General features: G+C 43.4%; 1 protein-coding gene across 3 annotated transcripts in view; it reads right to left on the minus strand.

The window, feature by feature from the left end:
* Positions 1–15,291, minus strand: part of COCH (cochlin) — a 288,645-nt gene that overhangs the window by 12,350 nt on the left and 261,004 nt on the right. For all 3 annotated transcript variants that reach the window (XM_078659413.1, XM_078659414.1, XM_078659412.1), the window contains exon 11: positions 3,385–3,901. In XM_078659413.1, coding sequence (XP_078515539.1) covers positions 3,385–3,901 — 517 coding nt within the window. The remainder of the gene's footprint in view (positions 1–3,384; positions 3,902–15,291) is intronic.

Consider the following 15,291-nt stretch of genomic DNA (forward strand, 5'->3'; position numbering starts at 1 on the left):
GTCTTGACTTCGAACTCCTTGCTGATGTCGGCGGAAGTCCTTGCCTTGATGCCGACTGTCAGTGTTCCGACGAGCTGTCTTGACGTCGACCTGTGTGAAGCCGGTCGTCGCTGAAGGGCTGTCAGCGGATGACCTTATCTCGACGCCGGACGCTTCTCCAACTCCGCTGGAGACTTCGCCCTCAATGTCATATGTCTTCGACGATTGTTTTTCTGCCGCTGGTTATTTCGACGCTATAGGAGAACAGATCGGGATCTTGCTCCTCGACGTCGAACGTGTTCTTTTCTTTCTCCTCACTGGAGACCTACCTCTTTCAGAGAGGCCATACAGTCTGATTCTCTCCCTGTCTTTGATGGTTCTCCTAGATAACTTCCTGCAGTGCTGGTAGGAGAGTGTGAATCAGGGAGGCAGAGAATGCACACATCATGTGTCTGACCTGGCCTTCTTATTGTCACAGGCTGGGCAGGAGTCAAACAAAGAAGGCATTTTTGACAGAAAATATTCCATTCCGTCAGAAAAAAATGGTTCAAACCTCACTCTAAGGTCAAAAGACATTGAGTGAAGCTAAAAAACCTCCCAAAAAAAATTAAAGGTATTTTTGACAGAAAAGCCGAAAAAAGAGTGCTGTGAATCCAGGGTCCTGACAGAAGGAGCCGGAAAGTACAACTGACCTAACTGCCACCCCTGAGGTATGATGGGAAGCCGGGGGTCATGGCTGTCTTAAAGGCACGGTGCCAGTTTTATGTGAACATGATTTAATTTTTTATGCTATTGGTTTACAATGCAGTCTGTAGGCTAACAATGTCTGCTTTTTTTGCAGTTTTCTTCATGAGGTTACTCATTAAAAACAGTGTTCAAGTGCTACTTGCCCTCATTTGTTTTTTTCCATATATTATGTATTTTACAAAAGCAGTTTGTGTGTTTTATTATATTGTTTAGCCTCCTAGAGGGGAGCTGCATTGGTATGAGAAAAAATTATATATATATATATATCTATATATCTATATATATAAATAATATGTTTTTCATATATAATATTTATTATTTCCGGGGTCCCCCCCATGGGCGGGAATATTCAGTGCTTATGACTGTTGATGAGGATCCCCTGGAAGAGAATATAGTAAATCGAATGAATGGTTTTAGTTTCCATTATTTACAACAAATTGTTGCATTTATCACTCCTGCAAATAATAACATTCAAATATATAATTGTTTCTAAAGTTGGGAATCAACATCTTTGCCCTATGCTCCCTAGATTAACATACACTGTTGGTGTCTGCCCCATTTCCCCATCACTGTCAGTCCTGCTAGATGTGCTCCCCACCCTTCGAGGGATGCATCAGTTGTTATTGTGAACCCTGGTGAGTCCACTAGACAAAGACTGTATTTGCCAATATATATATTTTCAACAAAAACCGGCACGGTGCCTTTAAGGCAGCCATGACCCCTGACTTTGCATTCATTGGACCTTAAAAGGGTCTTGAAGTTTTATCTGGACAGGTCGAAGCCATTGAGTAAGTCTGATCACCTATTTATTAATTATGGTTCAGTCAGGACAGGTTTGCCAGCATTAAAGCGGTCCATCTCCAGGAGGATAGTCTCATGCATTAAATTGGCTTACCAGTTAGCAGAGAAGCCTCTTTTGTCCGCTCCCAAAGCTCATTCCACGAGAGGAAAAGCAGCTATGACTACTTTTAGACGCTTTCCCAGATTAACTAGCTTTAGTAAATCTGGGAATGCGACAACATTCATGGGTGGGTGCATGGGAATGTCCATGGAACACCTTCCCAAAGCAAGGCAGCTTTAGGCGCTGCTGTGCGTTGCTTTGTATTACTGAACCACACAAAGTGGATTTGTGTGGCTTAGTAAATACTAAAAAGGACTTTGCATCAACGCTATGCCACAAAACTCAAAGCAAACAGTTAGTAAATCTGCCCCCAATGCTAAAGACCTGACTGTCACTGCACTGCATTCTCTGTGCCTCAACAATCTGCTGACACAAAGTAACAATATCAACTTCCTCTTTCATGAGCCCTGCTCCTAGTAACCTCATTTCATCAATTTTTCAAATAAGGGAAATAAAAAGGTATTTAACTTAGTTAACAGAGTACACTTTGTTTAATTATAAATGTAAAAGAATGGGAAATGTTGCCTTTAGATATGCTTATTTTGTTTATTGGAAGAGATTATTCCTTGGAGGAAGTTGTTCTGAGATCTCATACTGAGCTACAATTTATGTCTTCCAAATAGTAACGTTTGTCCACTGCTTTTTAGAACTACACACAGGGAGCTTTAAAATCGTTGCACAATTTGATAATTTCGTTTACATAGCGTGGCATGAGTGCTCACACAGATCTCCATAAATTGAGGGCCTCACAGACACATGCATCAATATTTCATTTTGCGATTCCTTAATTGCGAAAAATAAGGAATCGCAATTAAGGAATCGCAAAATGCAATGCATCAAGAAATTGCTAAATAAATAGCGATTTCTTAATATTCCTTAATTGCGAGTCGCAAATTGCCTAGAGGCCCATAGGAATGAATGGGAAGACATTCTCAATTTGCGATTATCAATTAGCGAATCGCAAATTGAGAATGCGATTTCAAGGGTGCAGGGGTGTCCAAAGGACACCCTGTTGCACCCCTGAAATCAATCTGTGCACATATGTTGTGCACACATATGCCCTAAGGGAAAAGTTGCATTTTTCAAAGTTTTCGCAAATTACCATGAGGTTCAACCTCATGGCAATTTTCTCCCCCTAATTGCGAAATCGCAATTTTTTTAAGATTCATGCATAGCATTTAAGGAATCGCAAAATGCGATTCCTTAAATGCAATCGCAATTTGAGAATTCGCAAATATTTGCGAATTCTCAAATTGCGAGGGCCTTCACCCTTCATGCATTCCAAAACCAGATTTTGCGATCGCAAGCAGACGATTTTTGCGATTCGCACCGTTTGCGATCGCAAAATCCTTTGATGCATGTGCCTGTCATCAGTGTTGATACTATGAAGGCTAAGACAAGGGTAACAGCAAATGGACTCATTAGCTTTTGTAGAACAATATTTAACTGAATTTGGAAAAGGGTAATTACAAGTAGAATACACTGTAACTTCTGGACTAGCCATAGCTTTGCCAATTGCAACACTGAAATTGCAATATGGCTTTTTCTCTGACTTGCCTACCCACACTGTTACTTCCATTCACAGATCTCAAATTCACCCCAGCACTTTAAGGACATTTCTTTTATCTTAATTTATCTTGAAGGAGACTGCAAATAATGTAGGTTACATGATGGTAATAGTGACAATATTGGGACAGCAAAAGCAATCATGATTTAGTGTCAGCATTTAGAATGGCATTCTTCTACACAGTAATTACCTGCTCTTTGTGCTGCAGCAGCTGGACCTCGGACATCATCATAGGACTGACCATCTGTTAAAATAATGAGAAAGTTCTTGTTGTGACCATCCCGAAGGGGCCGGAAAAGATTTCGAACTGTGAAAGAAATGGCATCTCCAGTGGCTGTGCCGCCACTCATATAGCGGATTCCACGCAAAGCTTTGTAGATGTCCTCCTTGTTGGTGAAGTCAGTGAGGCTAAACTCTGTACGCTGGTCGTATGTGAACTGCACGGCACCGACCTTGGCACCAATGTCTGAGATCTCAAATGCCTTGACAATGTTACCTATGAAGTCCAGCATCAACCGAAAGTTTATATCGCCTACGCTGCTTGATCCATCAAGAAGGAATGCTATGTTGACTGAGTTGTAGCAAGTCTTGCTGCACAATAAGTGCTCATGAGAGCATAATTTTTGCACGAGAGGCTTTGCGTGTTTCGTGGTACCAAACCAGTTGGGCATGTGGTAGGAGAAAAAACCATTGTTTCGACAGACAGCCTGTTAAAAAAAAAACAAAGCCACTTTAAAATATTCCTGGGCATGTATACTCGCCTATCCTGTCAGTCACTTCAATAATGCTCCATGTTCAATCTGGCTGGCAGCACAAAACAATTGCAATGAAATATACCAACCTCAGCACATTCTGACATTTCCGAATTAAATGACTACCCATCATCTGTTAGATGCAAGTATGTACAGAGCAGGAGAACATAATGTAATTTGAAATCTGGTAGTCAGTTCATCAGGGCTATAAGATTTCCAATCTTAACAAAATAACATCTTTAGCATTAGTACCATTCATTGATTGACATGCTATGTACATAATGGTGTTACACTCCAATTAATATGAGGTTCTGGTAGCACAGACAGTAACATTCTTTTTAATATTTGCCTCACTGGCAAAGGCAGGTGTGTCATTTGATTAATCTATGAATGCTAATAATACTGGAGAATAAATTCACTTCTTTTCTTCTCCAGCACAGGATTGTCCATAGATTCAAATACCTTGAACAGAACATAGGGCACTAAATACCTGGGATAGTGGCAACATCTGCTTCAATTCAGTATCACTAGCTTTTTCCTGTAATGATACAAAACAGCTTCAAAATGTATACAAGTGCCACCTTATAGCTGCACTGTAAATCTCTTTGAAAGATCTGCATGTGCATATACCCCTGAATGAATGAACCGTTTACTGTGTTCCATTCTGATAGAGTGGTACTCAGGACGCATCCTGCTTTTCTGCCCAAGGTAGTGTCAGATTTTCATATTAATCAAGTCATAACCTTGCCTACCTTTTTTCCAGATCCTACTGGTCCTGCTGAAAGGGCTCTTCAGTCCGTAGATCTGAAGAGAGTCCTTAAGTTTTATTTAGATAGAACAAAGACTTTGAGACATTCAGACCGTTTGTTCATTAACTATGGTCCTGTTAATACAGGTTCTGCAGCATCTAAGAGGTTCATTGCTAGATGGATTGTTTCTTGTATCCTTCTAACTTATCAGTTGTCAAATAGGTCTTTGTCAGAAAGACCAAAAGCACATTCTACAAGAGGGAAAGCTTCCACCATAGCTCTCCTTAGAAATGTTTCTATGGCAGAAATTTGTAAGGCAGCTACTTGGCGTTCAGTGCATACTTTTACACGCCATTATTGCCTTGACTCAGACACACAGACAGATGCACAGATGGGGCAAGCATCTCTTAGAAATGTATTTGCTAATCCTACCTGAGATCTGTGTGTTACAGCTGTTGTTGTTGTTATTTTCTCTGTTCGCCCGCGTGTTGTGGGTATGAGCTTGCTACTCTATTCAGTGCTTATGACTATTAATGAGTATCCCCTGGAAGAGAAGGATTAGTTACTTACCTGTAAGAACAATAGTTACTTACCTGTAATCTGTGGTTCTCCAGTATTGGTGTCTTTCATAGATTCACATGCCTGAATCATTCCCCGTCGTCGGAGTGGGAGTCCCACGGTATATAAAAAAGCAATAATATGCTATAAATACATAGTAAATACCAATAAAAAACAAACCAGGAAGTAAAGTAGTCAAGCTACAGAAGAAAAAACTTCCACATTAGTGACTATCTCTGTCATTTTGTGTAGCCCAAACTGCAGCCAATCAGGCGACAGCACCCACCAGAAGGTTCCCCCCAGAGGCTCAGGCTGTCAGATTTTGTTGCACGGAGTGATAGTAAACCAAAGTATGCTAAGAGCCTCTGAAGGGGAGGTGGGCGGGTGCATGTGAATCTATGAAAGACACCAATACTGGAGAACCACAGATTACAGGTAAGTAACTATTGTTCTTCTCCAGTATTAGGGGTGTCTTTCATAGATTCACATGCCTGAATCAGAGTAGATAGCAGTAAACATCCTTGCTAGGCAGACGCCATAGAAACCCAGCTTGTGAAACTGTGCACATTATATGAATTATATATAAAATGCCTTAACATAGCTTGGAGCATGATAAAATGCATCTAGTGAAAAATGTGCACTCTGAAAACGGTAGCAGAAGCGTCTGACTGCAGGAAAAACGGAGGTGGGAACAGAGGCTCACCTTAGCTGAAAATATTACATAGAACTGCTGGACACATGGAAACATCGGTCTTACTGGCTGCCGTAAACAGTAGTGATTGGAGAAAGCAAGGCTGCTAACCTAGGCTGCCGCTCTGCCGAGGTGCTGGAGAAGAACTCCATCAAACAGAGCAGTTGAGGAAGACATTGGCTTGGTAGAGTGCGTTCTAGGGGCTGCTAGCAAAGCTGTTCAACTTGTGGATGGCAAAATATTGATCGGAGCAAAAGATCAATACTGCAACTGTTCGCCCGGACCCTGTTGGGGTTTAACTAATCGTACTTTAGTAATAAAGTGAGCAGATCTGTGAAAGCCGAACTATCCCTTGTAAACAGAACATTTGAAACCTTTTCTACTATCAAGTGTATGGAAAAAACCCATTTTGTTGATCGTGGTGGAGGCAAAGATGCAGTTGAATTTACAGGCTCGATCCGAAAGAAATTCCGGAGGCACGTGAAGTATGAATTCCAGAGTAACTCGAACCACCATAGAGTTATAGAGAACTGTATGAAAAAAGGCTAAAGAACCGAAAGATCTGAACCTAACTGACTCTAATAGAGGACTGTTAAAGCCAATAAAAAAAGAAAATGACACCTTTCTAAGTCATCGTAGATCATCACTGAGGAAAGGTTGAAAGGATATCACCTGAACTGCCCTATTACCACACTGAGATGTCTCGATGGTAAAGGGCGAAGTGGCGGAGAGAAAATAATAATCTGACATTTTCTTGAAGGATTGAGTTATATTTTTTGAGGAATAAAAAGATGTGATCTCATCTTGTCGGCATCTGGAGCCGCTGCCAGTTAAGGCACTAGTAGAATTGCATGAGGCAATCCTGAACTTGACAGCTAAATGAGAACAAACTGGAAGATCCTGTCTATTAAGAGTAAAAGGATGAATTCTAGCCGAACAATATCAGATACCGCAAAAATATTTGCGTTGGAGAACTTGTCCCTGTTATGGCTAACACTCCCTTGCAAACCGCAGGGATGTTGAGATAGGCGAACCAAAGGTAATCAGGGACTAGGCCACTGACCTCAAAGATGGCTGTTCCGAGTGATAAACCTGGCCGCTCTGGAAGAAAATAGATTCGGAGGTGGACACGTCCGAATTGATTCGCACTCCGACCGGAAAAAAGGAGAAACTCAGTAAACCAGTCTTGGCGAAGCCATGAGGGGTGAAGAGGGACACTCGACACCACGCCATTTTGTTCTTTCGGAGAACTCTGGGACCCAAAGGTATCGGTGGAAAATGGAATCAGAGTGAGATCAGTTGGACGACAAACGCATTTCCCTGTACATTCTTGTGGTGATGCCAACTTGAAAAGCACCAGTATGTGCTGTACTTCTTGGTCGCGAAGAGACCAGATCTGGAAGCACCCTACTGCCGAAATTTGAATCCACATTCCGTAGTGGAAAAACTCACTCGAGAGTGGAAATTGTCGTCCTGCTGAGAGTGCCTGTTAGACTGTGTCTTGTACCAGGAACGAGGAATCGTCAGAAAGTTGTGTGCGTTCTATCGCTCATGCACATAGATCACCGGCTTCCTGAGGCAACAAAGCTGATCTAGCCCCTTGTGTTTAGTGACATAGAGTACACCAGTTGTATTGTCTATGCGCCACAATACAGTTGTCTCCTTGAAATTATTGCGCAACAAAATTGGAGGGCAAGGAAGATGGTTCTTCGGTCAGCAGGATGATGTACCAAACCTCATATGAGGGCTCATTTCCCGAAGACCTTCAGCCCCGAAATAGTGCTCCCCAATACCTGAGGGATGTGTCCATGGTGATTGTGCAATTTGATACCTTTTTGAGGGGAAAAAACACACCTTGTGTATAAATTTCTGTCTTGGATTCACCCAAGAAAAAACCTCTTGCATCGAGGAGGGATTGTAATGAGATCTCCAAATGAATCAGAGACGTGAAACCAATGTTGATGCAGTTGCTGTAGTAGCGTTATCCTGTGCAGAAGGACACTCACAGGAAGGAGGTGGAGGTCATGGCCAGCTGAAATTTGGAGAATGTAATGAAATAGACTAATGTACTCAAAAGGAATAGCAAGAAAGAGCTGCAGGCTTCTCAATCGTAAGAGACAAACACCCTTGCTGAATTAGCATGGACTGTTGTTCCTAGAAAATCCTGTGTCGTAACTAGGAATAATTGGGACTTGACATGGTATATTGATAAAAAAACAGGCATTGAAACAGTGACTACAAAGTCTGGGTAAACTGGATTGCTTATTAAGAAGAGTGATCCTCTGTAAATAAACCAGTCTCAGAAATGATGAATGCGTATGTATTGCAGACACAGATAGGCTGCCAGAATCTACATAAGAATCACGTGGAGTGGACCGAGAGTCCTGACAGATAGGCCTGTGATATAACTTAGAGTATAGATCAACCACGTCCCTTGCTGTGGAAGCATTGTTACCTAAACCTTGACACTCTGGAGGTCGAGTACACATGTTAGGTCCCTGGCAGTAAAATTTGAAAAACTTGCATGATGTACAACCTTTGAAGAATGTTTGCGCAGAGATGACAAAAAAATCCGGCACTACATATCTGACCAGCTAGTTGAAGAGGATCTGAGAGGAAAAAACCTAACTCCTTATTAGATTCAGAACCACTCCGACGGTCCCTGATGTATCCATAAGTGAATTTGTAAATGACTCGCGCAGATGAGCTGAATGCGATCACCATGAAGGCAATTGCCAAATGCTAAAGCATGCTCTTTTGACATCACACTTAGAATTTTCCATAGATAAATCGCAGTGGTGACCAAATGAAATCTTAGAGATATGCCCCCTTATCCCACTTGGAATGGAGTCATGATGGGATTTAAAGTAAGTCGTAGTGTCCTGGAAAAAAGACTTCCTGTATACGATTTAGAGTCGAATCATACAGTAGCATATCAGGTACTGGGTGGAACTTTTTGGATTAAAATGCGAAAACTGTCCTCGGGCACCCCGAAAGAGTTAATCCCCGTACTGTGGAGAATCGAAGGTGCGGTATTGTCTGGTCAATATGATGGCCCAGAAGTAACAACTATAAAAAGGTACGGCCATTATCTCCGTATGGACTTGTGGGCGAGGAACTAAGGGTTCTTCCAACCTTAACTCCGCAACACAATACTGAAAAACTTGGAGCTGTAATGTACACTGCACGGTGTTATGTTGATGATTATCTTTTGTCCATCCTTTTTGTTAAAATAAAAATTCTAGAATCGCCAGTGTAGGGGTATTCAAGGATACGCACAGTCTGTGCCCCCCTGTTAAAATTGATCCTGTCCAGTGAGCTAAAAGATTGCCCGAGAGTCACCAGCGCCAATCTTTTGGCTTAAGCATAGCTTAAAATCTCTGTCAATACAATATTGAAAGAGAAAGAAACCGTCCGCCTCTATCCTGGTGATAAGGGCTTGATGAAAGCGCGTCACCGTTCCTTACATGAGGAGGGTATATCCGTCGACATCCGCCGGGGGATAGAAGAATAAAGAATCATGCAAGATCCCGTAACTTGCTGAAAAGTGGCTACGACTAATAAGTAGGGCAAAGTAACACTGTAATAAGCCCAACTGGACGAAGCGTCGACTAACTGGACCATGGACTGGGTCCTGCATCAGAGAGGTCAACAAGAAAATGTGACCCTCAGTGTCCGCAGAGGAAAACTGTTGCAGACTTAAACTACTGTGGAGGTGACTGCTGACGCTGTCAGTCTACAAGTCCTCCGTAGACGTACTTCTTGTTGGCAACGAAAACTGATCCTTAACTTGGCCAACATTCCACAAGAAAACTCACCATCACTGAGGATGATTGATGAATCGAGTAGTGTGTCAACTTTGAAAGTTGTCGACGAGCCTGCTAGTGATTAAGAGAACTGTCGTCAATGTGCCAACTGTGTACGGACCTAAAGCCTGCGTGGCAACTGCCAATGTGCCCACTGTGAATGGCCCCAACTGCACTGTGTATAGGTCCACTGTTGGTAGCGTAGAGATGCCAGGTCCACTGCCAATGGACAAGCGTTGATGGATCACATGTCAGAAGGGCCACTGTCAGTGGCCCACTGCTAATGAGTCAACCGTCGCCCAAGCTTGCAGTTGACGATGTCAGCTGAATAGGCTCTCAAACGCCGACGAGGCTCCTCACCGTCGATGACTGCTCTTCAGCGTCGACGAGGGACACACTGCACCGTCGATGAGGCACCTCAACTCACCGTCGATGAGGCACCTCAACTCACCGTCGACGAGGTACCCCTCCGTCGACGAGGCTCCTCACCGTCGACGAGGCACCCCTCCGTCGACGAGGCACCCCTCCGTCGACGAGGTACCCCTCCGTCGACGAGGCTCCTCACCGTCGACGAGGCACTCCTCCGTCGACGAGGCCCCTCACCGTCGACCAGGCTCCCCACCGTCGACGATTCTTCTTCAGCGTCGACGACGGACACCCTGCACCGTCGACGAGGTTACCCACCGTCGACGAGGCATCTCGCCGTCGACGAGGTCCTTCACCGTCGACGAGGCACCCCTCCGTCGACGAGGCTTCCCACCGTCGACGAGGCTCCTCACCGTCGACAACTGTACTTCAGCGTCGACGAGGGACACCCCTCACCGTCGACGAGGCTCGCCCTCAACGCGGCTCGCCGTCGACGGAGCTTCCTCGTCGTCGACGAGGCTCGTCGTCGACGCAGCCTCCTCGTCGTGGACAAAAGGTTCCCGTCGACGATGCCATCTTCACCGTCGACGTTGCCCGTCGTCGACGTGGCAAAACTCGTCGTCGAGGCTCAACATTGACGAGGCAAATTTGCATTTTGTGAAAAGGCTCTTGGTCAACGAAGCTCCTTGTCGGCTGCGCAGCTTCCTGCGACTTACAACCAGTGCATTTGAGGGCTCTGTCAACAGGATCCTGTAGCCCTGTGACACCGTAGATCACTAGTGACGGCAGAGATTGCCGTCGTAGAATACCAAGAGCGTCCAGTGAACCAGCTGGCACCTCCTCAGAAGAAAAATGCACAGAACGAGTCTAAACGCCTGAGAGTAAATCTCGTGGGCGTAGATGTGGGAGGCAGACTCGTAGCAGGTCAAAGACCCTTACCTTTGAAGGAACCTCATCTGGTGAAGTAAAGCCCAAAAACATACTGCACAGAAAGGCGCCATATAAACATCGAAAATCCTCCCACATCAGAAGGGGGGTAGGCAAAACACAAGAACATCCCCTTCTATCCTACCATGTAGCAACAGGCAGACAAAATAATCCATGGAAACGATCCCAGCTTTTTACCATTGACACAGGGTCAACAAATAGATCTTGTGGGAGAAAATATCACAAAATTTAATAGATATATATAATATAAATTAAGAAACTGAGCAGAGCTCAGGGAGACTCCCTGCACACGACGTGCGGTAAAAAATCTGACAGCCTGAGCCTCTGGGGGGAACCTTCTGGTGGGTGCTGTCGCCTGATTGGCTGCAGTTTGGGCTACACAAAATGACAGAGATAGTCACTAATGTGGAAGTTTTTTCTTCTGTAGCTTGACTACTTTACTTCCTGGTTTGTTTTTTATTGGTATTTACTATGTATTTATAGCATATTATTGCTTTTTTATATACCGTGGGACTCCCACTCCGACGACGGGGAATGATTCAGGCATGTGAATCTATGAAAGACACCCCTAATACTGGAGAATCCTAGTTCTCTTCCAGGGGTATACTCATTAAAGTCATAAGCACACTCCCGCCACCCCGGGCGAGCAGTAGCTTTATGATGGTACTATTGTGTTTCTAGATGCAGATTCCTGCTAAGTTTACTGTACCGTACAAAAAAACTGACCCGTCACCTGTGGTGCATGATGGGAACAGAGTTTCCCTGGAGGCCTTAAAGGCAAAGTGTCAGTCTGATTTTCTGTACAGGGATAGCATTTCTGTATGCAGCCTTCTTAGGCTAATTGCCTTTTATTACAAATTCTTTGACGAAAATAAAAGTTTTTTTGCTGATTATGGAATGCTTTTAAGGCTCATGCCTTTTTATTGCTTTATTTATATGATTTATTTTCATACTGCAGAAAATATGTAATTATGGCTTTATTAGCCTATGGGTATGTATGTTGGGCTGCATTTTATTGGTTATACATATATATGTGTATAATTTTGTTTAGTACTATGTACTACTATTGTATATATTTACACACATATATATATATATATATATATATATATATATATATATATTTTATTATATGTTCCGGGTTCCCGCTCATGGGCGGAGATTATTCAGTGCTTATGACTATTAATGAGTATACGCTGGAAGAGAATTAGCACTTTGCATTGATGCCAAACTACTCAATCTGCATTATCTCTTTGTCCGAGACCCAGAATTGAAGATGTTCCAGAACACGCTTAGAACATTTCACAACAAATTCTAGAAGAGCTATCTGTCAGCAGCTACAGGGTAGTTTATAGGAGCCGTTCCTGTAAATTGAGAAAAAAATACGCCCGTCCTTTAACTGGGTATATTATCCGATTCAGAAGACAGGGGTGAAAAAAAGTTTGGGCTCCTTTTTACCCCCAATTGTTGTGGTCGGATCTGGAACCATGGCCTCTCAGTGTCTGGCTGCTTGAATGTAGTAATCCATTACCCCTCTTGGTGCGAGGAAAATAAATTCAGGGACCCACTGACTAAAAAGGATTATATTAATTACCCAGTAAGCATCTGTTCTTGGCATGTAGAGCTGTACATTCACATGCTTAGCATACTCCTGCCCTCTAGTGTTGGGTCCAGATGTTTGCAGGTTGTTTTTCTTCGAAGAAGTATTTCCAGTCACAAGGTAAGGTGACTCCTCCTTTCGGTGATAGTGTGCATGGGCATCAACTCCATTGTTTTCCCACAAGAGAGTGAGAATGGAGTAAGTGAGTGTAGTAAAGAGATGTCTATGCGTAACTAATGTGAACAATGAGAACTGCAACAACTACAGGTGCCCGGGAAGGTGGAAGGGCGCACATGAATCTACAGCTCTACATCCCAAGAACAAATGCTTACTGGATAAGTAACATAAACCGTTCGAGGCATGTGTGCTGTAGATACACATGCTTTGCATAGACTATATAGCAGTATTCTCCCAAAGCGGTGGCTAAACAGTAGATGTTGCAGTTGTCTGAAACAGTGTCTTTAGCACTGCTTTCCCTACATTGGCTTGTTGGCGTGCTAATGCATCCGCACAATAGAGTTTGGGAAATGTGTGTGGTGTTGACCATGTTGCTGCTTTACAGATTTTAACACATTGAGAAGTATGGAGAGGCAAAATTCCACTACTCCGACCTCCCCTGCACATAACTATAACACACACGTAGGAGTAGGGAAATGTAATCCAAGAGTGGAAATGTGCTCCAAGGGTGGCACGTGCTTTGTGAGAAAATACTGTCCTCACGCACAAAATTGTGACATGCTTTATCATTGGGGTTCCTTCAGTACACCCCTGCGCAGACCAACGGCTGGGGTGGAGCAAATGGAGGGGAAGATAACACAAACATAAAAACATATATTTTGATTAGGATCACCGAAAGAAAAGTGCAGTGAAGGTTGAAACTAGTTCAGTGGTGTCCCCTCTCAACAATGTATGCCTGGGTCCACCGGCTAGGTCTAAAATCGTGAAGGATGGTGGCGATAGGAGAAGATAAAGAGTTCCTTCACCCCACTTTACAGATGTCAGCTATAGGAATGTTACCCAAGAAGGACATAGATGCCCATATTTTACGAGTGGAATACGCTCTACGGGGTATAGATAAAGTTAGCTTTTGCGTAGCAAGTTTGAATACACTTAACAATCCATCTTGAAATGGCAGATTTGGAAATAGGATTGCCTTTGTGAGGTGTTATAAATGAAACAAATAGTTGCTTTGTTTTACGTAAAACTTTTGTTCCTACTATATAATACAGTAAAGCTCTGCTGACGTCAAGAGTGTGAAGAGCCCATTCTCCTACTGACTCAGGTTGAGGAAAGAGCACAGGTAACTCAACTGATTGGTTAATATGGAAAGCAGAAATCACTTTGGGAAGGAATCTGGGATTGGTGCGAAGAACTACCCTTTCTTTATTGAGTTGAAAGAAGGGTTCTTCTAAGGTTAATGCTTTCTTAATGAAGTGATTGCAATAAGGAACGCAACCTTCCATGAGAGAAATTGTAAAGAACACTTGTGTCGTGGTTCCAGGGGTAGACCCATAAGTCTTGTAAGTACAACAGTAAGATTCCAAACAGGTGCCGGGGGAATTCTTGGTGGTATAACTCTTTAAGCCCTCTATAAAGGCTCTATTGACAGGAACTATGAACAAAGACAAATGTTGTCTGTTTTGCAAATACGCAGCTACTGCTGCTAGGTCCAACTGAATAGATGTGTAAACTAGCCCACATTGCTGTAAGTGCAGAAGGTAACAAACAATGTTCTGAACAGAAGCATCTAGAGGTAGAATTTTGTTGTTGTTTCAGTAGACAACAAATCGTTTAAATGTTGCTGCATAGCAAGCTCTGGTAGTAGGTTTTCTTGCTTCCTTCAGAATAGTCATACAGCCTGGTGGAAAATTTAAATAAAGGAAACACAAGGAGATGATGGACGGGGCACTGAAACTTTTCAGACACTCACAGATCTGGGCTGAATCCATCATCATTCTTTAGCTCACTTCGCCACCAAATCTAAATATCCAAACTCTATGACTTCAGGAGCCAAATCACTAAGTTGAGCTCCTTGGGATTTGGGTGCTCTATTTCTCCATGGTTCTGAGTGACGAGACTGGCGGTGAGATGTAGCTTTTGATTTGGAACTACCAAAGCACTAACAGGGTGGAGTACCACGGTTGACGGGCTCCTGTGGGAGCTACCAAAATCAGTGGGAGTGATGTTTGCCTGCATTTTCGAACCACTAACGGAGGGAGTGGGAGAGGCGGAAAAAATCCTGACCAATTCATCCACAGGGCATTGCCTTTGGATAGAGAGTGTGGGAACCTGGAGGCAAAGTTTAGGCATTGTGCGTTGTCTGCTGTGGCGAACAGATCTATTGTGGATATCCCTATTGTTGAAACAATGGAAGGAGAACTTGGGGATGAAGTTCCCACTCCTGTATTTGCTGTCTCTTTCTGCTGAGGACGTCGGCAACTTGATTGTTCACTCCTGGGAGGTGTTCTGCCAGAAGGTGAATCTAATGATGGATTGCCCATTTCCAAATTGTCTGAGACAGTCGTGACAGTTGGAGAGAGTGTTCTCCCCTGTTTTTGTACATAGTACATCGCTGTCATGTTGTCTGCACACACTAGGACAACTTTGCATGTGAGATCAGACTGAAG

The sequence above is a fragment of the Lissotriton helveticus genome, chromosome 9 (assembly GCF_964261635.1).
Source record: "Lissotriton helveticus chromosome 9, aLisHel1.1, whole genome shotgun sequence".
Classification (NCBI taxonomy): Eukaryota; Metazoa; Chordata; class Amphibia; order Caudata; family Salamandridae; genus Lissotriton; species Lissotriton helveticus.